Source organism: Oncorhynchus mykiss, chromosome 11, assembly GCF_057628025.1.
Source record: "Oncorhynchus mykiss isolate SJ-2025 chromosome 11, ASM5762802v1, whole genome shotgun sequence".
In the NCBI taxonomy this organism is placed as follows: Eukaryota; Metazoa; Chordata; class Actinopteri; order Salmoniformes; family Salmonidae; genus Oncorhynchus; species Oncorhynchus mykiss.
The window spans coordinates 82,666,395-82,690,140 of NC_143032.1; the positions used below are offsets into that span (position 1 = coordinate 82,666,395).

Here is a 23,746-nt window from a genome sequence, read left to right on the forward strand (position 1 = left end):
AGTCAGGGGAGGGATGTGAACTTTACACTGACTGACCGATAGGGCCGAGACCCATATCATTATATTTTGTCCATGGCAAAAAACATGAAGCAGACAAAACTCGTTGGTCCTTTTAAAAAGCTGCGTTATGTAATATATATTGTGTGTGTGTGTGTATGTAGCCTGGATAATAAATACATGGAACTGTGGATGACAACGTGTTTGTTACCAACATTAAGGCCGTTTTTCCTTAAACAAGTTAAATCTGCTTTGTATCGCGATACTGGTATGGTCCCGACTCTACTGACTGGCTGGTATGGTCCCGGCTCTACTGACTAGCTGGTATGGTCCCGGCTTTACTAACTGGCTGGTATGGTCCCGGCTCTACTGACTGGCTGGTATGGTCCCGGCTCTACTGACTGGCTGGTATGGTCCCGGTTTTACTAACTGGCTGGTATGGTCCCGGCTCTACTGACTGACTGGTATGGTCCCAGCTCTACTGACTGGCTGGTATGGTCCCGGCTCTACTGACTGGCTGGTATGGTCCCGGCTCTACTGACTGGCCGGTATGGTCCCGGCTCTACTGACTGGCTGGTATGGTCCCTGCTCTACTGACTGGCTGGTATGGTCCCGGCTCTACTGACTGACTGGCTGGTATGGTCCCGGCTCTACTAACTGACTGGCTGGTATGGTCCCGGCTCTACTGACTGACTGACTGGTATGGTCCCGGCCCTACTGACTGACTGGTATGGTCACGGCCCTACTGACTGGTTGACTGGCTGGTATGGTCCCGGCCCTACTGACTGACTGGCTGGTATGGTCCCGGCCCTACTGACTGACTGGCTGGTATGGTCCCGGCTCTACTGACTGACTGGCTGGTATGGTCCCGGCTCTACTGACTGACTGGCTGGTATGGTCACGGCCCTACTGACTGACTGGTATGGTCCCGGCCCTACTGACTGGTTGACTGGCTGGTATGGTCCCGGCCCTACTGACTGGTTGACTGGCTGGTATGGTCCCGGCTCTACTGACTGACTGGCTGGTATGGTCCCGGCTCTACTGACTGACTGGCTGGTATGGTCCCGGCTCTACTGACTGACTGACTGGTATGGTCCCGGCCCTACTGACTGGTTGACTGGCTGGTATGGTCCCGGCTCTACTGACTGACTGGCCGGTATGGTTCCGGCTCTACTGACTGACTGGTATGGTCCCGGCCCTACTGACTGACTGACTGGCCGGTATGGTTCCGGCTCTACTGACTGACTGGTATGGTCCCGGCCCTACTGACTGGTTGACTGGCTGGTATGGTCCCGGCCCTACTGACTGGTTGACTGGCTGGTATGGTCCCGGCTCTACTGACTGACTGGCTGGTATGGTCCCGGCTCTACTGACTGACTGGCTGGTATGGTCCCGGCCCTACTGACTGGTTGACTGGCTGGTATGGTCACGGCCCTACTGACTGACTGGTATGGTCCCGGCCCTACTGACTGGTTGACTGGCTGGTATGGTCCCGGCCCTACTGACTGGTTGGCTGGCTGGTATGGTCCCGGCTCTACTGACTGACTGGCTGGTATGGTCCCGGCTCTACTGACTGACTGACTGGTATGGTCCCGGCCCTACTGGCTGGTTGACTGGCTGGTATGGTCCCGGCTCTACTGACTGACTGGCTGGTATGGTCCCGACTCTACTGACTAGCTGGTATGGTCACGGCCCTACTGACTGGTTGACTGGCTGGAATGGTCCCGGCCCTACTGACTGACTACCTGGCTGGCTGGCTGGCTGGCTGACTGGTAGGAAATGTGTCATCAGATTAAATGGGGAGTTGCTGTCTGAACTTGTTCAATAAGAACAGTCCCTTTTTACACACCATTTGTTTTCCTCTGCAGTTCTCCCTCATGGCGACGTTTCCTGAGAACATCTTGGGAATCCTCCTGTTCTGTGCCTGCGTCATGGTGTTAGGCTTCATTCAGGTGAGGATACGCTGTGTGTGTGTGTAATTTCTTAACTCGCAACCTTCCGCATCATTACATGTTGTTTTTCTTGGTGTAATTACACAGTAAAACTATGGTTGAATCCCTTACCTCCCTCCTTACCTCCCTCCCTCTCTACTTCCCTCCTTACCTCCCTCCCTCTCTACTTCCCTCCTTCCCTCCCTCCCTCCTTCCCTCCTTCCCTCCCTCCCCTCTACTTCCCTCCTTCCCTCCCCTCTACTTCCCTCCTTCCCTCACTCCCCTCCCCCTTCCCTCTCCTCTACTTCCCTCCCTCTACTTCCCTCCTTACCTCCCTTCCCTCTACTTCCCTCCTTCCGTCCCCTCTATTTCCCTCCTTCCCTCCCTCCCCTCTACTTCCCTCCTTCCCTCCCCTCTACTTCCCTCTACTTCCCTCACTCCCTCCCTCTACTTCCCTCCTCACTCCCTCCCTCTACTTCCCTCCTTCCCTCCCTCTACTTCCCTCCTTACCTCCCTGCCTCTCTACTTCCCTCTCCTCTACTTCCCTCCTTCCCTCCCTCCCCTCCTCTACTTCCCTCCTTACCTCCCTCCCTCCCCTCCCCTCTACTTCCCTCCTTACCTCCCTCCCTCTCTACTTCCCTCCTTCCCTCTCCTCTACTTCCCTCCTTCCCTCCCTCCCCTCCTCTACTTCCCTCCTTACCTCCCTCCCCTCCTCTACTTCCTTCCCTCCCTCTCTACTTCCCTCCCTCCCCTCCCCTCTTCTTCCCTCCCTCCCTCTACTTCCCTCCTTACCTCCCTCCCTCTCTACTCTACTCCTTCCCTCCCCTCTACTTCCCACCTTCCCTCCCTCCCCTCTACTTCCCACCTTCCCTCTCTCCCCTCCCTCCCCTCCTTCCCTCCCTTCCCTCCTTACCTCCCTCCCTCTCTACTTCCCTCCCTCCCCTCCCCTCTACTTCCCTCCTTCCCTCTCTCCCCTCTACTTCCCACCTTCCCTCCCTCCCCTCCCCTCTACTTCCCACCTTCCCTCCCTCCCCTCCCCTCTACTTCCCTCCTTACCTCCCTTCCCTCCTTACCTCCCTCCCCTCTACTTCTCTCCCTCCCCTCTACTTCTCTCCTTACCTCCCTCCCTCCTTCCCTCTACATCCCACCTTCCCCCCCTCTACTTCCCTCCCTCCCCTCTACTTCTCTCCTTCCCTCCCTCCCTCTCTACTTCCCTCCCCTCCTTCCCTCTACTTCCCTTCTACTTCCCTACCCTCTACTCCTTCCCTCCCCTCTACTTCCACCCCCCCTCTACTTCCCTTCTTCCCTCCCCCCTCTACTTCCCTCCCTCCCCTCTATTTCCCCCCCCATCTACTTCCTCCCCTCTACTTCCCTCCCTCCCCTCTACTTCCTCCCCCTGCCCTCTACTTCCTCCCCTCTACTTCCCTCGCTCCCCTCTACTTCCCTCTGTCCCCTCTACTTTCTCCCCTCTACTTCCTCCCCCTCCCCTCTACTTCCCTCGCTCCCCTCTACTTCCTCCCCTCTACTTTCCTCCCTCCCCTCTTCCTCCCCCCCTCTACTTCCTCCCCCTCCCCTCTACTTCCCTCCCTCCCCAGGCTGTTATAGTGGTGTACGGCTTCAGCCGCCCGTTCCTGCTCAACGACCAGATCCAGGTGTCGGAGAACCAGGTGTTCTATAAACATCACATCCTGAAGGTCATCATGAGGGTCCCCATCATGTGCTTCTTCGCCAGTATCTTCTCATTCATCTTCTTTCAGATGGTAAGTCAGTCGTCTTCTTCTTCTCTTTTTGTTTTCTCTGCTTCTCCCCTCTGGGACTAAAAAGTGAGGTGTGTGTATTGTTAGAACTATTGCCCCAGTGAGGAGTGTAGGGCAGTATTGTTAGAACTATTGCCCCAGTGAGGTGTAACTTGACACTCCATAGTCTCCTAGCGATGACACTAAACCCTGCACCATATTTTATCTTGGTTAGCTCTTATCTCACTGGGCACACTCGTCAGTTCAACATCTAGTTTTGATTCAAACAGTTTTTGCCCAGTGGGATATCTGTTCTGTATATCTTTTATCAAAGTTTTTTTACAGTCTGCTTGTAAACATAATTCATTTAGTAATAATTCAAATAGTCTTAGCCTCTTGTAACAAGATGTTCTCCTCAGTCCCATGTGATCCTAACGTTGTCTTTCAGTCCTATGTTGTCTTTCAGTCCTATGTGATCCTAACGTTGTCTTTCAGTCCTAACGTTGTCTTTCAGTCCTAACGTTGTCTTTCAGTCCTAACGTTGTCTTTCAGTCCCATGTGATCCTAACGTTGTCTTTCAGTCCCATGTGATCCTAACGTTGTCTTTCAGTCCCATGTGATCCTAACGTTGTCTTTCAGTCCCATGTGATCCTAACGTTGTCTTTCAGTCCTATGTGATCCTAACGTTGTCTTTCAGTCCTATGTGATCCTAACGTTGTCTTTCAGTCCTATGTGATCCTAACGTTGTCTTTCAGTCCTAACGTTGTCTTTCAGTCCCATGTGATCCTAACGTTGTCTTTCAGTCCCACGTGATCCTAACGTTGTCTTTCAGTCCCATGTGATCCTAACGTTGTCTTTCAGTCCTAACGTTCTCCCGTTGTCTTTCAGTCCTATGTGATCCTAGCCATCGTAATCTTCCTGCCTTACATCTCCCAGTCTCTAAAATGGTGCCGCAGCAAAGCTATCGGTGAGTATGTTATACATGGATGCCAATTGCTACGTTTAGGTTGAAATAAGGTTGAGATTCTTTATTTATTATTTAGATTGTCAAATGTTGGGTATAAACAAATAACCTAACAGTACATTGAGGTTGAAGACAGACAGACTTTAACTACCGTTAAATCACAATATATTTAATTTGTAAGTTAAAGAGATCTGTTGTGTTCAGGCCAAATATAGAAGGCCCCCAGACTGCTGGATCTGTTGTGTTCAGGCCAAATATAGAAGGCCCCCAGACTGCTGGATCTGTTGTGTTCAGGCCAAATATAGAAGGCCCCCAGACTGCTGGATCTGTTGTGTTCAGGCCAAATATAGAAGGCCCCCAGACTGCTGGATCTGTTGTGTTCAGGCCAAATATATAAGGCCCCCAGACTGCTGGATCTGTTGTGTTCAGGCCAAATATAGAAGGCCCCCAGACTGCTGGATCTGTTGTGTTCAGGCCAAATATAGAAGGCCCCCAGACTGCTGGATCTGTTGTGTTCAGGCCAAATATAGAAGGCCCCCAGACTGCTGGATCTGTTGTGTTCAGGCCAAATATAGAAGGCCCCCAGACTGCTGGATCTGTTGTGTTCAGGCCAAATATATAAGGCCCCCAGACTGCTGGATCTGTTGTGTTCAGGCCAAATATAGAAGGCCCCCAGACTGCTGGATCTGTTGTGTTCAGGCCAAATATAGAAGGCCCCCAGACTGCTGGATCTGTTGTGTTCAGGCCAAATATAGAAGGCCCCCAGACTGCTGGATCTGTTGTGTTCAGGCCAAATATAGAAGGCCCCCAGACTGCTGGATCTGTTGTGTTCAGGCCAAATATAGAAGGCCCCCAGACTGCTGGATCTGTTGTGTTCAGGCCAAATATAAAAGGCCCCCAGACTGCTGGATCTGTTGTGTTCAGGCCAAATATAGAAGGCCCCCAGACTGCTGGATCTGTTGTGTTCAGGCCAAATATAGAAGGCCCCCAGACTGCTGGATCTGTTGTGTTCAGGACAAATATAGAAGGCCCCCAGACTGCTGGATCTGTTGTGTTCAGGACAAATATAGAAGGCCCCCAGACTGCTGGATCTGTTGTGTTCAGGACAAATATAGAAGGCCCCAGACTGCTGTTCTACACCTGTATGTTATGCTGACTTTACTTTTGTATATATAATGTATAGTGTATGTATGTGGACACCCCTTCAAATTAGTTGTTTCGGCTATTTTAGCCACACCCATGCAATCTCCATAGACAAACATTGGCAGTAGAATGGCTTTACTGAAGAGCTCCGTGACTTTCAACGTGGCACTGTCATAGGATGCCACCTTTCAAACAAGTCAGTTCGTCAAATTTCTGCCCTGCTAAAGCTGCCCCCCAGTCAACTGAAATGGGTTTCCATGGCCGAGCAGCCGCACACAAGCCTAAGATCACTATGCACAAAGCCAAGTGTCGACTGGAGTGGTGTAAAGCTCGCCGCCATTGGACTCTGGAGCAGTGGAAACGAGTTCTCTGGAGTGATGATTCACGCTTCACCATCTGGCAGTCTGACGAATAAATCTGGGTTTGGCGGATGCCAGGAGAACGCTACCTGCCCCAATGCATAGTGCCAACTGTAAAGTTTGGTAGAGGAGGAATAATGGTCTCGGGCTGTTTTTCATGACAACGGGAGAACGTTAGTAATGACATGGGACTGAAAGACAGCGGGAGAACGTTAGGATCACATCGGGCTGTTTTTCACGCTTAGTTCCAGTGAAGGGAAATCTTAACGCTACAGCATTCAATGACATTATAGACTATTCTGTGCTTCCAACATTGTAGCAACAGTTTGGGGTTTCAGTCAACCAGTTTCAGCATGACAATGCCCCCGTGCACAAAGCTAGATCCATACAGAAATGGTTTGTCGAGATCGGTCTGGAGGAACTTGACTGGCCTGCACAGACCCTGACCTCAACCCCATCAAACACCATTGGGATGAATTGGAACGCAGACTGCGTGCCAGGCCAAATCGCCCAACATCACTAATGCGCTTGTGTCTGAATGGAAGCAAGTCCCTGCAGCAATGTTCCAACATCTAGTGGAAAGCCTTCCCAGAAGAGTAGAGGCTGTTATAGCAGCAATGTCCCAACATCTAGTGGAAAGTCTTCCCAGAAGAGTGGAGGCTGTTATAGCAGCAATGTCCCAACATCTAGTGGAAAGCCTTCCCAGAAGAGTGGAGGTTGTTATAGCAGCATTGTCCCAACATCTAGTGGAAAAGCCTTCCCAGAAGAGTAGAGGCTGTTATAGCAGCAATGTTCCAACATCTAGTGGAAAGCCTTCCCAGAAGAGTGGAGGTTGTTATAGCAGCATTGTCCCAACATCTAGTGGAAAAGCCTTCCCAGAAGAGTAGAGGCTGTTATAGCAGCAATGTCCCAACATCTAGTGGAAAGTCTTCCCAGAAGAGTGGAGGCTGTTATAGCAGCAATGTCCCAACATCTAGTGGAAAGCCTTCCCAGAAGAGTGGAGGTTGTTATAGCAGCATTGTCCCAACATCTAGTGGAAAAGCCTTCCCAGAAGAGTAGAGGCTGTTATAGCAGCAATGTTCCAACATCTAGTGGAAAGCCTTCCCAGAAGAGTGGAGGTTGTTATAGCAGCAATGTCCCAACATCTAGTGGAAAAGCCTTCCCAGAAGAGTGGAGGCTGTTATAGCAGCAATGTCCTAACATGGAGGCTGTTACATCACCATATTAATACCGGTGATTTTAGAATGAGATGTTTGACGAGCAGGTGTCCACATACACTACTTGACCAAAAGTATGTTGCTGTGCTGGTTACCCCTCCCCTCAGGCCAGGTGGAGGAGACGCCTGATTCCATGATGTTTTATACGTATCATCCAAACGAACCCCTCAGCAAGGAGAGGGTGGAGGCCTTCAGCGACGGCGTGTTTGCCATCGTAGCTACTCTACTCATCTTAGACATATGGTCAGTGTTTCTGTTTGGGCGGGCGGGCGGGCGGGCGGGAAGATGAATATTGTTGTATGTATTTAACTGATAAGTTGTAAATGTTTATTTAAGCAAGGAGGAGGCCCTGTAAAATAATGATGGTAAAGATGTCTTTCTCCAGCGAGGACAATGTCCCTGACCCAGTGATGGTCCAGAAACAGTACGGTGGCAGTCTGGTGGCTGCCCTGCAGAACTATGGTCCAGAGTACCTGGCCTACTTCGGCTCCTTCGCTACCGTGGCTCTCCTCTGGTTTGTCCATCACTCTCTCTTCCTTCACGTCACCAGGTAATATAGAACAAATTAAATTCATCAAATAAATTTACATTTTTTAAATATCTGCAGTTGTCAGGTTAAAGGTAAAGAAAATGAGTGTATTGTACTGTTGTGGGAAAGTTTTACTCACAATGACTGTGGTTTTTTACCTACCTCTCTCTGACTCTTCATCCAGGACCACTCGTTTCATGGGCCTCCTCAACACCTTCTCTCTGGCCTTCGTAGGGGGCCTGCCCTTGGCCTACCAGCTGACCCACGAGTTCCCCCGTAACTCCCGCAACGAGCTGGAGGCCATCCAGATCAGCTGCGTCATCATCTTCTTCGCCGGCGTCTTCCAGCTCGCCATCTGGGTGGCGGCGCTGTTCAGCGAACGCGAGACGCTACACCCTTATGTGCGTTACGGCGGCCGTGAGCACGCCTTCATGTTGGCCAAGCTGGCGCTGTACCCGTGCGTGGCCCTGGGGACCTTCTTCCTCACCTGTATTCTCAGTAAATTCAGCGCGTCTATTTTCCACCTGATGGAGATTACGGTGCCGTTTGCTTTCCTGTTGCTGAGGCTGCTGGTCAGAGGCGGGTTGACGCTGCTCCGGCTCATATTCTGCCCAGATGGGCCGGAGACGAGGAGTGCTCTGGAGGAGGAGGAAGAGGAGGCTAGGATGCCCTTCAATACCATGATCACTTAGTGGTTGTCAGTTTGCTCCGGGTCTGTATTCACAAATGTTAGTAGGAGTGCTGATCTAGGCTCAGTTTTGACGGTTATATCATAATGTGTATATATATAATGAATAAGATTATATGGACAAGTGGGTTCCTGATCCTAGATCAGCTTTGTGTGAATACAGGCTCTGGGACCGGGGACGTGGTCCGTCGGACAGATGTACAGTAGCTACAGCTCGTCTTGACCTCTGAAGGGAGAGTTTGAGGTCGATTCCATTTGAACTGCACATTCAGTTTTGTATTGATGAGTCAATTTTCTTTACAAATTGGTTGCGTAAGTCAAGTGGTCGTTAAAGGAAATGGCACTGAGCCAGAGAAGTGGAGAGTACAACCAATGTCATTGACAGCCCTCCCATTTTTTTTTAATAATTTGTATCTGACTTCTTGAATAATTGTTTACCGTTGAGAATCTAGTCTGTTTGTGCCAACATTTGCACTCCAAACATGTTTGGCGTGAGGAGGCACAGGGGTCGTGTTAAGAGTTCAGAAGTCTGCATTTTTTTTAACCATTTCACCTGCGTTTTAATATTGAAAGTCAAGTTTATTTGTTGTTCCGCTTCAATAGAGTGATCAGGAACGTGCAGCTATAGATTTCCTTCACAGAAAATACATTAGTGCAACACATTCACAAAATAGCTTCATTTACAACAGATGACAACAGAAGTGTAAATGCTATTTGGCGTAGCAGCCACTCAAGTCAATGAGCTTACAATTGAAAAAGCAAGGTATTTGTTTTTGCTAAAACGACGCATGGTCATCAGATTTCAGTTTATCATCATAGAATGTAGCCAGCCAGCTCCTGTTTTTCTTCGGGTTAATCATTGTACCGGAGGAAAGTAGCTACGCTGTCAGAGCGCTGTAACAACGCAGAATTCTGCATTTAACGTGACCCCTGAGGCAAAGGAGTGAAATGTTAGCACCGACTGAATTTCAGGCTAGTTAATTTTGGGGTTTCATTCATTCTGAATATTCATGTCCACTTTCCAACATACAAATAGCAGATAAAATGGAAGTCCTCATATAACACACTGCTCATATTGACCGAGTTTAATCACGGAGTATAAATTCTATAAATAGTTATTTGTCCTTCTATAACATGAAAGAGTGAGTGAGCAGCATGAATCTGACCAACAGGGTAACTTCACTTTTTTCAGTTCAGAATATAATAACCGTCCACAGGAATGTACTCACAATGTGTTGTGTCAGCTAATATTGCACTTCTTATTTTACACAATACAAATCCCTATGCTGGACATACGCTACAATACTTCTAAAATCGTAACTTGTAATTGCTCACATTTCCTGATTTTAATGATTTTTTTTTTAAATTCCCTTTTCACAAATCTTTAATTCCGTCCATGTTCAACCCCAGGATGTGGGTGCTCACGTTACACTGTTATTCCCTAGTGTTTTCTCCATTGTCATAGGGGGGAAAAGTTTCGTAACAAAAACAGCTGATTTATTGGAGTGCACATTATGTGCAGAATAAGGACGTAATATTGGAGTTACTTTTGCATGGCCCCGGTGCGTGGAGATTTCACGTTAAGGACCAATGGAAAAAATAATAATGATGAAACGCTGTTCATCGGGCCACTTAACACCAACTCACCCATTTAAAAAAAAAAAGGCAGTTGTGTTTTCTCCACAGCTCCACCAATCAGGCTCCCATCACCTCGGTCCACACCGGGCGTGTTGTTGCGTCCCTCTTCACCGTCTCTTTAGGTCTCACATGCGGCGTTCTCATTGGCATCAGACCCCTTGCCCAATCGCGTCGTAGAGCACTGCTCATACTACAAGATGCACGACCAACATTTTAAGACATGTCAGAAAATTAAATCGGGACAGGCAATAGCCGTTGTGTCCTTGACCTCTCAAAACGACCAGAATCCCGACATACTGATGATCCTAGCCCAAGTTCATAGGATTTCAGCCCGATCATGAAAATGTATAGCTATGCCTGGCATTAGCTGAAAAAGTCCCATTTTGTTGCATTCTTTCTTCTCAGGCTAGGTTACATTTATTTGATTTACATTTTTAAATGAAATAAATAAATGTGAATAGCCATTCTCATCTGTCCAGACAATATGTTGTACTCAGAGTAGATTCATTTCAGAAATTATTTTACATTACTGGGCCATTTAAAATCAAACCATACAATGAAATGAAAGACATGGTTGAAGACAGTGATTTATTTAATATAGATGTTACATTATATTGAAATGTAAAACACTTTTTTCTTTGCAATATTCTGGATGTGACGTTTCTTTCCCCGATAAAAAAGTCAGAGGTCACTGTTATTGCTGCAATACTGTTTTGTGTTTTGATGTTGAAAAAGCACTTTAAATTCAGAATGCTTCAGTGTTATCTGCTTTTTAGAGCTCAAATAAGGAATCAAATGTTCTTAATCCAGAACTAATGTCTTGCATAATTGGTCAGCTGATTGAAGTTCTGGGTCGATGCGTTGTTTAAAATGAAGAGCTGAACCGGAACGAGAAGCTCCACCCCCTCTCTCTCTTTGCAAGCTACTGCTGCTCGTTTTCCCCTCCATTCCTTCCCGACAAAATTCTGCAGTTGTTTACCTAGATCCCAAGAGATTAAGCTATACAAGTGTTGTCAATCACTGTTAACACTGCAAGTCCCCTTTAAAAAAATCAATAAACTGCTTTAAAAAAAAAGGCACAATCTGTATTTTTTAAATTTTAAATGTAACATACTGATCTTGCATCCATAGCGCCGTCAAGAGAACTGATCCAGGATCAGCACTCGTCCTCTCTTAGAATACAGGCTCTGAGTTCTACACCAAACCAGTTTAGGGAAAAAATATGTGCTTCCTTGAAAGGGTTTTACAGGTGAGAACCTTGTGGTGAAAATATATCTTCATGAATTCAGATTCTCGTCGAGAAGAAACAAACAAAACCAGGAGATGTATATTTTTGTAAAGGGGAAAAATAAAAAGTATTTATTCACCTCCATACAGAATCACAATGTAACTAATCATTATCGGCACTATGCGTGTGTGTGTCAAATCAAATGTTAAAATAATATATACTAACTCTGTATTTCACAATAAAATGTCAACTTTTCAATCTTAACCCACTTCAAAAAGCTAGAGATTTATTAGAAAACAAATCCTGCATAAGCAATCAAAAAAACATGAGACCCCAAACTTTTGCATAATACCTGGTATTTAGGTTATCGGACTTGCACTTCAGGTCGTGTTCAATGCAATACTACCGTGTTGCCAACAGTATATAGGCTTATATATTATCACAACATAACTAAAACCACACCAACTTAAACCTCATTTGAACTGCAGCCATTTCACACCTTAAGTCTCATACGCCTCGACCACATCTTTACTTTGGACAGCGCCATTTTGTGTTGAACACCACATGCACATCCCTCTTAAAAAGGCGGCGCTACCTAGAACCATAAAAGGGTTCTTCAAATTGTTCCCCCCATAAGGAGAACCCTCCGAAAAATAAACACTTTCCTTTCACTAATGCAATGTTCTACGTGGTAGTACCTTTCGCACCACCAAAAGGGTTCTACTTAGAAGCATAAAAAAAGGGTTTTTCGTATGGGGCCAAACCAAGAACTCTTGATTTCTATCATCCATGTGCATCTGTCAAGTTAATGTGTTTTAATAAGAAACAGAAACAATCTATAAAAATCTAATCCCAAGCAGGAACCAATAGAGAGAGAAGCCGTTTGGCCAATGGGGAGGGCTTTAGAAGTGACACCACAATTCTACAGTACAAAACTAGTTCCACAAATCCACAGAAGAGAGCAGTTACTTCAACATGAGAAAGAAACCAGGAAGCACAAAAAAATGTATCTGGAGGAAATAAATACGTAAAAACCCCAAAGTAAGGAAGTGTTTCAGACCGTGCTTTGGTAAACGTTTCTGGAAGAATCTCTCTCTGCTAATCAGAACAGATGAAGGTTTGGATTTAAATCAATCAAAAGACACAAGATGGATTTTTTTTCTCTCTCCAATGCAACAACAACAAAAAACACCCTTTCTTTGAATCATTCAAACGAGTGAGAGTTTGTTTTCTGATTATTTTTCAACCAGTAAACATTGTTTATCAAATCACGACTTTCATGTTCCGCAAAGTGGTAATGTTTTTCCACGGTGCAGGTTTTCCTGTATTGGTGTTTGATTTAATACCAGCCTAACACAGAAGCCCCATCCATATGCCTTTATAGATTCAAAAATCAACCACATTTCTGAAAGATACAGCTACTCTTCTGAATATAATATACTTTATATACACTCAGTTTCCAGTTTATTAGGTACACCCATCTAGTACCAGGTTGGACTCCCCTTTGCGTTCAGAACAGCCTGAATTATTCCGGACATGGAAACCTTGCTCAAATTGGCATCAAGGGACCTAACGTGTGCCAGAAAAACATTCCCGACATCACCACCGCCAGCCTGTACCGTTGACACCAGGCAGGATGGGGCCATGGACTCGTGCTGCTTACGCTAAATTCTGACCCTGCCATCAGCATGATGCAACAGGAACTGGGATTTGTCGGACCAGGCGATGTTTTTCCACTCTTCAACTGTCCAGTGTTGGTGATGGCGTCCCTGCTGGATCCGCTTCTTCTTGTTGTTTTTAGCTGTTAGGAGTGGAACCCGGTCCGAAGAGTTGTGCGTTCCAAGATGCTGTTCAGCAAACCACTGTTATACTGTGCCTGTTATTTGCCTGTTTGTTGCCCGCCTGTTCACTTGCACGATTCTTGCCATTCTCCTTCGACTTTCTCTTCAACAAGCTGTTTTCGTCCGCAGGACTCCCGCTGACTGTCGCGAGTGGAAAAACCCAGGAGGCCGGCCGTTTCTGAGATACTGGAACCAATGATCACACCACGCCCAGTCACTTGGGTCACTAGTTTTCCCCCATTCTAACGGTCAATGGAACAGTAACTGAATGTCTCAATGCCTGTCTGATTCCTTTATATAGCAAACCACATCCACTTGACTCACTGTAGGAGCAAAGCATTTATATGAATGGGGTGGTGTACCTAATAAACTGGCCACTGAGTAGGCGTGTACACGCACTGTAATTCGCCTCACACCGTAATCATAACATGAAATGTTACCAAATTATCTTGAATTCTCTCAATAACAACCCCTTTAAGAGCAATACAACAAATAAGTAGACTTCTAAAATGTTATTTTCTACAACATTTTTTTTTTTACAAAAGATCGAGTCTGGTAAGAAAAATAATAGGAATATTGGAACAGTTGAATGGTTCAGGTCAGCCGAAGAGGGATGGACAATCAACTATAGTGCAACTCAAATAATTGGTTAAAAAGGCTAGACAGAAAAAGGTTGTTAAAAAATGATATCTTTCACAATCTCAAGTTTAAGTTACCTCAGACATTCTCACATCAGCAGCCACCAGTTCACCTTATATGTTAATAGATGCCCCCCTCCCAAAAAAAGATTAGACCCCCTTCCCACCTAGCTACCTCTTCAACCACAGTTTATTAATGCTATTGCTACAGATAAATAATAACGTCCCATTGTCTGGTTATTTTGCATATAGTTTTCATAGTTTAAAGATTTGATATTATGTCTTTGTTCTGATATGATATTCTTATGTACAGTAATACATTGGAGATATGTACACAGTGTAATAGTGTGTGCTGGTTGCTATAGTTGCCAAATTCCGGTAACTTTCCCCAAATTCCCAGAAATCCCGGTTGGAGGATATCGGATTTCTTGCTTATTCCCTCCCGATTTTTGGGGAATATTACAACTAGGATTTCTTGAAATGTAGCTCGTTATTTTGAAAATTACTGTAATTATTCTGCATTTGTTTACAGTGATCCATACCTACAGAAATGCACTACCAGTCAAAAGTTTGGACACACCTACTCATTTAAGGATTTTTATTTTATTTTACTATTTTCTACATTGTAAAATAATAGTGAAGACATCAAAACTATGAAATAACACATATGGAATCACATTGTAACCAAAATATATTTTATTTTAGATTCTTCAAAGTAGCCACCCTTTGCTTTGAAGGCAGCTTTGCACACTATTGGTGTTCTCTCAACCAGATTCACCTGGAATGCTTTTCCAACAGTCTTGGGAGTTCCCACATATGATGAGCACTTGTTGGCGGCTGCTTTTCCTTCACGCTGCGGTCCGACTCATCCCAAACCATGTCAACTGGGTTGAGGTCAGGTGATTGTGGAGACCAGGTCATCTGATGCAGCACTCCATCACTCTCCTTCTTGGTCAAATAGCCCTTACACAGCCTGGAGGTGTGTTGGGTCATTGTCCTGTTGAAAAACAAATGATAGTCCCACTAAGCACAAACCAGATGGGATGGCGTTTCACTGGAGAATGCAGTGGTAGCCATGGTGGTTAAGTGTGCCTTGAATTCTAAGTAAATCACAGACTGTCACCATCACACCACCTCCTCCATGCTTCACGGTGAGAACCACACATGCAGAGATCATCCGTTCACCTACTCTGCGTCTCACAAAGACACGGTGGTTGGAACCAAAAACCTCAAATTTGGACTCATCAGACCAAAGGACAGATTTCCACTGGTCTAATGTCCATTGCTCGTGTTTCTTGGCCCAAGCAAGTCTCTTCTTCTTATCGGTGTCCTTTCGTAGTGTTTTTTTGTTGTTGCAGAAATTCAACCATGAAGGTCTGATTCACTCCGTCTCCTCTGAACAGTTGACTGCATGCACTTGAAGAAACTTTCAAAGTTCTCGAAATGTTCCGTATTGACTGACCTTCATGTCTTAAAGTAATTATGGACTGTTGTTTTTCTTTGCTTATTTGAGCTGTTCTTGCCATAATATGGACTTGGTCTTTTAGCAAATAGGGCTATCTTCTGTATACCACTCCTACCTTGTCACAACACAACTGATTGGCTCAAACGCATTAAGAAGGAAAGTAATTGCACAAATGAACTTTTAACAAGGCACACCTGTTAATTGAAATGCATTCCAGGTGACTACCTCATGAAGCTGGTTGAGAGAATGCCAATAGTGTGCAAAGCTGTCATCAAGGCACTGGGTGGCTACTTCGAAGATTCTCAAATATAAATTATATTTTGATTTGTTTAACACATTTTTGATTACTGTGTTATTTCATAGTTTTGATGTCTTCACTATTATTCTACAATGTAGAAGATAGTAAAAGATAAAGAAAAACTTTTGAATGGTAGTGTGCATTATAGCGCGAGGTGAAGTTCCAATACCTAACAGTAGATCAATCTAGAAACTAAAACCTCTTCAGAAGAAAAATAGCTTATTTCAGTTGTAATGAACGACAGGACTTAGGAACATGCTTAAACGTTTTAGATCGTATTATTGTCGTATACGTCACGTTGACGTGAAGACCATCATCTCTGATATAGACAGATACATACTATCATTAAATAAACACCGTGCCCAAGTCAAGTGTGTTTAGTATCTTCAACATATTAGGGCAGCGCCCAAAAAAAGTTAATTAGTGCACACTTTAGCAAAACATTATGCAACAGAAAACAGACGTTTCTAAATTGGACAAATTCAGGTCAGTACCTCCCTGTTCCGGTCCGTTTTTCTTCTAGTGAATAAGACCCTGCTGTTGCTCCAAGCCAACGCCAACCCAGGATAAACTGGTATCCTGCCCTGTGTCTTCCTTCAGTTCGGATAAAATCACTGTAATAATCTCCATCCATCCACAGGGTGACCGCCAGTCACTGTCCCCTACAGTACGCTATGATACAAACCATATGCGTTCTTAACTAGGATCGATGTTGTTTCTTCAGAGCAACGCAGCCTTTAGTCTTTAAAATGTTGCTGCCGCTAGTTAGCATGGTAGCATTACATTGGCTTACTGTAGTTTGTTGGTGCAGGTGCAGGTGCTCGTGCAGGTCCCAGTGGTACATGTAAAGTCGCGAAAGTTTTGTTGTTATTTGTAAAAGGTAACTAACTTCTTGTTGTTGGGAGCAACACCTTAGTTCACAGTAATGAGGACTGGTTAAAAGAACAAGAAAAACAAAACAGTCGTTGTTCAGAAGAGTTTCTGGAAGAAGGTAGAAAATCACCGAAAAAAGATGATTGCCGTGTGTGGTCATCTACACCCCGTCCCAAAAATGGCTGCTGTGCCATTTTTTCCCCCTCTCGCATTACATGACATAGATCCAGAAAAACTAGATGTGTAAATCTAGTAACACACAAGCAGCCAAAATAAAATTTCTCTCGGACACACTCTCTCTTTCTCTCTCTCTCTCTGTGTGTGTGTGTGTGTGTGTGTACTACATGGCAGCAGGGGGCAGTATTCCCCTGTCTCTCAGGCGGTCTCTCATGGCGTTGAAGATACTGAGCTGCTGCTCTGGCTGCAGGACCAACAGCTGCTGTAACACCTTGCTGGGGTTGGGACCCCTGGAACACAGACATAACATTAACATATTATAATATAAACAGCTGCTGGGGTTGGGACCCCTGGAACACAGACATAACATTAACATATTATAATATAAACAGCTGCTAGGGTTGGGACCCCTGGAACACAGACATAACATTAACATATTATAATATAAACAGCTGCTAGGGTTGGGACCCCTGGAACACAGACATAACATTAACATATTATAATATAAACAGCTGCTAGGGTTGGGACCTCTGGAACACAGACATAACATTAACATATTATAATATAAACAGCTGTTAGGGTTGGGACCCCTGGAACACAGACATAACATTAACATATTATAATATAAACAGCTGTTAGGGTTGGGACCCCTGGAACACAGACATAACATTAACATATTATAATATAAACAGCTGCTAGGGTTGGGACCTCTGGAACACAGACATAACATTAACATATTATAATATAAACAGCTGTTAGGGTTGGGACCCCTGGAACACAGACATAACATTAACATATTATAATATAAACAGCTGCTAGGGTTGGGACCTCTGGAACACAGACATAACATTAACATATTATAATATAAACAGCTGCTAGGGTTGGGACCTCTGGAACACAGACATCACATTAACATATTATAATATAAACAGCTGCTAGGGCTGGGACCCCTGGAACACAGACATAACATTAACATATTATAATATAAACAGCTGTTAGGGTTGGGACCCCTGGAACACAGACATAACATTAACATATTATAATATAAACAGCTGCTAGGGTTGGGACCTCTGGAACACAGACATAACATTAACATATAATAATATAAACAGCTGCTAGGGTTGGGACCTCTGGAACACAGACATCACATTAACATATTATAATATAAACAGCTGCTAGGGTTGGGACCCCTGGAACACAGACATCACATTAACATATTATAATATAAACAGCTGCTAGGGTTGGGACCCCTGGAACACAGACATAACATTAACATATTATAATATAAACAGCTGCTAGGGTTGGGACCCCTGGAACACAGACATAACATTAACATATTATAATATAAACAGCTGCTAGGGTTGGGACCTCTGGAACACAGACATAACATTAACATATTATAATATAAACAGCTGCTGGGACCCCTGGAACACAGACATAACATTAACATATTATAATATAAACAGCTGCTAGGGTTGGGACCCCTGGAACACAGACATAACATTAACATATTATAATATAAAACAGCTGCTAGGGTTGGGACCTCTGGAACACAGACATAACATTAACATATTATAATATAAACAGCTGCTAGGGTTGGGACCCCTGGAACACAGACATAACATTAACATATTATAATATAAACAGCTGCTAGGGTTGGGACCCCTGGAACACAGACATAACATTAACATATTATAATATAAACAGCTGCTAGGGCTGGGACCCCTGGAACACAGATATCACATTAACATATTATAATATAAACAGCTGCTAGGGTTGGGACCCCTGGAACACAGACATAACATTAACATATTATAATATAAACAGCTGCTAGGGTTGGGACCCCTGGAACACAGACATAACATTAACATATTATAATATAAACAGCTGCTAGGGTTGGGACCTCTGGAACACAGACATCACATTAACATATTATAATATAAACAGCTGCTAGGGTTGGGACCCCTGGAACACAGACATCACATTAACATATTATAATATAAACAGCTGCTAGGGTTGGGACCCCTGGAACACAGACATAACATTAACATATTATAATATAAACAGCTGCTAGGGTTGGGACCCCTGGAACACAGACATAACATTAACATATTATAATATAAACAGCTGCTAGGGTTGGGACCTCTGGAACACAGACATAACATTAACATATTATAATATAAACAGCTGCTGGGACCCCTGGAACACAGACATAACATTAACATATTATAATATAAACAGCTGCTAGGGTTGGGACCCCTGGAACACAGACATAACATTAACATATTATAATATAAAACAGCTGCTAGGGTTGGGACCTCTGGAACACAGACATAACATTAACATATTATAATATAAACAGCTGCTAGGGTTGGGACCCCTGGAACACAGACATAACATTAACATATTATAATATAAACAGCTGCTAGGGTTGGGACCCCTGGAACACAGACATAACATTAACATATTATAATATAAACAGCTGCTAGGGCTGGGACCCCTGGAACACAGATATCACATTAACATATTATAATATAAACAGCTGCTAGGGTTGGGACCCCTGGAACACAGACATAACATTAACATATTATAATATAAACAGCTGCTAGGGTTGGGACCCCTGGAACACAGACATAACATTAACATATTATAATATAAACAGCTGCTAGGGTTGGGACCCCTGGAACACAGACATAACATTAACATATTATAATATAAACAGCTGCTAGGGTTGGGACCCCTGGAACACAGACATAACATTAACATATTATAATATAAACAGCTGCTAGGGTTGGGACCTCTGGAACACAGACATAATATAAACAGCTGCTAGGGTTGGGACCCCTGGAACACAGACATAACATTTACATATTATAATATAAACAGCTGTTAGGGTTGGGACCCCTGGAACACAGACATAACATTAACATATTATAATATAAACAGCTGCTAGGGTTGGGACCTCTGGAACACAGACATAACATTAACATATTATAATATAAACAGCTGCTAGGGTTGGGACCCCTGGAACACAGACATAACATTAACATATTATAATATAAACAGCTGCTAGGGTTGGGACCCCTGGAACACAGACATAACATTAACATATTATAATATAAACAGCTGCTAGGGTTGGGACCCCTGGAACACAGACATAACATTAACATATTATAATATAAACAGCTGCTAGGGTTGGGACCCCTGGAACACAGACATAACATTAACATATTATAATATAAACAGCTGCTGGGGTTGGGACCCCTGGAACACAGACATAACATTAACATATTATAATATAAACAGCTGCTGGGGTTGGGACCCCTGGAACACAGACATAACATTAACATATTATAATATAAACAGCTGTTAGGGTTGGGACCCCTGGAACACAGACATCACATTAACATATTATAATATAAACAGCTGCTAGGGTTGGGACCCCTGGAACACAGACATCACATTAACATATTATAATATAAACAGCTGCTAGGGTTGGGACCCCTGGAACACAGACATCACATTAACATATTATAATATAAACAGCTGCTAGGGTTGGGACCCCTGGAACACAGACATAACATTAACATATTATAATATAAACAGCTGCTAGGGTTGGGACCCCTGGAACACAGACATAACATTAACATATTATAATATAAACAGCTGCTAGGGTTGGGACCTCTGGAACACAGACATAACATTAACATATTATAATATAAACAGCTGCTGGGACCCCTGGAACACAGACATAACATTAACATATTATAATATAAACAGCTGCTAGGGTTGGGACCCCTGGAACACAGACATAACATTAACATATTATAATATAAAACAGCTGCTAGGGTTGGGACCTCTGGAACACAGACATAACATTAACATATTATAATATAAACAGCTGCTAGGGTTGGGACCCCTGGAACACAGACATAACATTAACATATTATAATATAAACAGCTGCTAGGGTTGGGACCCCTGGAACACAGACATAACATTAACATATTATAATATAAACAGCTGCTAGGGCTGGGACCCCTGGAACACAGACATCACATTAACATATTATAATATAAACAGCTGCTAGGGTTGGGACCCCTGGAACACAGACATAACATTAACATATTATAATATAAACAGCTGCTAGGGTTGGGACCCCTGGAACACAGACATAACATTAACATATTATAATATAAACAGCTGCTAGGGTTGGGACCCCTGGAACACAGACATAACATTAACATATTATAATATAAACAGCTGCTAGGGTTGGGACCCCTGGAACACAGACATAACATTAACATATTATAATATAAACAGCTGCTAGGGTTGGGACCTCTGGAACACAGACATAATATAAACAGCTGTTAGGGTTGGGACCCCTGGAACACAGACATAACATTAACATATTATAATATAAACAGCTGTTAGGGTTGGGACCCCTGGAACACAGACATAACATTAACATATTATAATATAAACAGCTGCTAGGGTTGGGACCTCTGGAACACAGACATAACATTAACATATTATAATATAAACAGCTGCTAGGGTTGGGACCCCTGGAACACAGACATAACATTAACATATTATAATATAAACAGCTGCTAGGGTTGGGACCCCTGGAACACAGACATAACATTAACATATTATAATATAAACAGCTGCTAGGGTTGGGACCCCTGGAACACAGACATAACATTAACATATTATAATATAAACAGCTGCTAGGGTTGGGACCCCTGGAACACAGACATAACATTAACATATTATAATATAAACAGCTGCTAGGGTTGGGACCCCTGGAACACAGACATAACATTAACATATTATAATATAAACAGCTGCTGGGGTTGGGACCCCTGGAACACAGACATAACATTAACATATTATAATATAAACAGCTGTTAGGGTTGGGACCCCTGGAACACAGACATAACATTAACATATTATAATATAAACAGCTGCTAGGGTTGCCACCCCTCCACTCTAACCACTAGGCTACCCTGCCGCCTCTACACTCTAACCACTAGGCTACCCTGCCACCCCTCCACTCTAACCACTAGGCTACCCTGCCGCCCCGTTATGTTATGGCGTATATTACATGTGTTTTATTTGATGACTTTATTATTTCATTCCAAGTCATCATCTCATCTCTATAGAGCTGCTGTCTGACAAAAATCACTATTTTAGTAGTTCTTCACAGTAAATAAGGTATACTTTTATGACTGCTGAATGCCAACTATCAAATCACTTAGATCACATATTTTCAGGTAGCGATACCTCAAAGCAATTTGTCTCTATGTATCCCCTCTTGATTGTGCATTATTCTGTTCCTTATGTCGCAGGCGTGCAAAGGATTATGGTCATTGTAGTTAATAGTACAGAAAACGTGGTTAAAATTCGGTTAGGACATCTACTTTGTGCATGACACAAGTAATTTTTCCAACAATTGTTTACAGACAGATTATTTCACTTATAATTCACTGTATCACAATTCCAGTGGGTCAGAAGTTTACATACACTAAATTGACTGTGGCTTTAAACAGCTTGGAAAATTCCAGAAAATTATGTCTTGGCTTTAGAGGCTAATTGACATACTTTGAGTCAATTGGAGGTGTACCTGTGGATGTATTTCAAGGCCTACCTTCAAACTCCGTGCCTCCTTGCTTGACATCACGGGAAAATCAAAATAAATCAGCCAAGACCTCCACAAGTCTGGTTCATCCTTGGGAGCAATTTCAAAACGCCTGAAGGTACCATGTTCATCTGTACAAATAGTATGCAAGTATAAACACCATAGGACCACGCAGCTGTCATACCACTCAGGAAGGAGACGCGTTCTGTCTCCTAGAGATTAACGTACTTTGGTGAGAAAAGTGCAAATCAATACCAGAACAGCAGCAAAGGACCTTGAAGATGCTGGAGGAAACAGGTACAAAAGTATCTATATCCACAGTTAAATGAGTCCAACATCGACATAACCTGAAAGGCCACTCAGCAAGGAAGAAGGCACTGCTCCAAAACCGCCATAAAATAGCCAGACTACGGTTTGCACATGGGGACAAAGATTTTGGAGAAATGTACTCTGGTCTGATGAAACAAAAATAGAACAATTTGGCCATAATGACCATCGTTATGTTTGGAGGAAAAAGGGGGAAGCTTGCAGGCTGAAGAACACCATCCCAACCGTGAAGCACAGGGGTGGCAGCATCATGTTGTGGGGGTGCTTTGCTGCAGGAGGGACTGGTGCACTTCACAAAATAGATGGCATCATGCGGAAAGAAAATTATGTGGATATATTGAAGCAACATCTCAAGACATCAGTGGTCGCAATTGGGTCTTCCAAATGGACAATGACCCCAAGCATACTTCCAAAGTTGTGGCAAAATGTCTTAAGGACAACAAAGTCAAGGTATTGGACTGGCCATAACAAAGCCCTGACCTCAATCCCATAGAAAATTTGTGGGCAGAACTGAAAAAGTGTGTGCGAGCAAGGAGGCCTACAAACCTGACTCCATTACACCAGCTCTGTCAGGAGGAATGGGCCAAAATTCACTCAACTTATTGTAGGAAGCTTGTGGAAGGCTCCCCAAAACATTTGACCCAAGTTAAACAATTTAAAGGCAATGCTACCAAATACTAATTGAGTGTATGTAAACTTCTGACCCACTGGGAATGTGATGAAAGAAATACAAGCTGAAATAAATCATTCTCTACTATTATTCTGACATTTCACATTCTTAAAATAAAGTGGTGATCCTAACTGACCTAAGACAGGGAGTTTGTACTAGGATTAAATGTCAGGAATTGTGAAAAACTGAGTTTAAATGTATTTGGCAAAGGTGTACGTAAACTTCTGACTTCAACTGTATCCAAACAGTGCTCTGGCATAGCTACACAGACATCTGGCATAAAGTTCTGGTGTTTTGGGGGATTGGTATGGGTCACTGTCTGTAAGATATTTTATATTCATGCTTTGCTTTAGCAGTGATCTACCCTGAAGGAGCAGAGCCTATATCA

The 23,746-nt window shown here is 43.8% G+C and overlaps 2 protein-coding genes across 5 annotated transcripts in view; one reads left to right on the top strand and one right to left on the bottom strand.

Moving 5' to 3' along the window:
- The window catches only part of tmem175 (transmembrane protein 175), a 74,105-nt gene extending 63,212 nt beyond the window's left edge, over nt 1-10,893 (top strand). For all 3 annotated transcript variants that reach the window (XM_036936506.2, XM_036936504.2, XM_036936505.2), the window contains exons 6-11: nt 1,866-1,949; nt 3,524-3,688; nt 4,553-4,631; nt 7,455-7,590; nt 7,733-7,897; nt 8,061-10,893. In XM_036936506.2, coding sequence (XP_036792401.1) covers nt 1,866-1,949; nt 3,524-3,688; nt 4,553-4,631; nt 7,455-7,590; nt 7,733-7,897; nt 8,061-8,568 — 1,137 coding nt within the window. In that variant the 3' untranslated portion in view covers nt 8,569-10,893. The remainder of the gene's footprint in view (nt 1-1,865; nt 1,950-3,523; nt 3,689-4,552; nt 4,632-7,454; nt 7,591-7,732; nt 7,898-8,060) is intronic.
- A 5,033-nt stretch (nt 10,894-15,926) lies between these two features.
- Nucleotides 15,927-23,746, bottom strand: part of LOC110536477 (phosphatidate cytidylyltransferase 1) — a 48,943-nt gene continuing 41,123 nt past the window's right edge. For both annotated transcript variants that reach the window (XM_090191250.1, XM_090191251.1), the window contains one exon: nt 15,927-17,012. In XM_090191250.1, the coding sequence (XP_090047376.1) occupies nt 16,886-17,012 (127 nt within the window). In that variant the 3' untranslated portion in view covers nt 15,927-16,885. The remainder of the gene's footprint in view (nt 17,013-23,746) is intronic.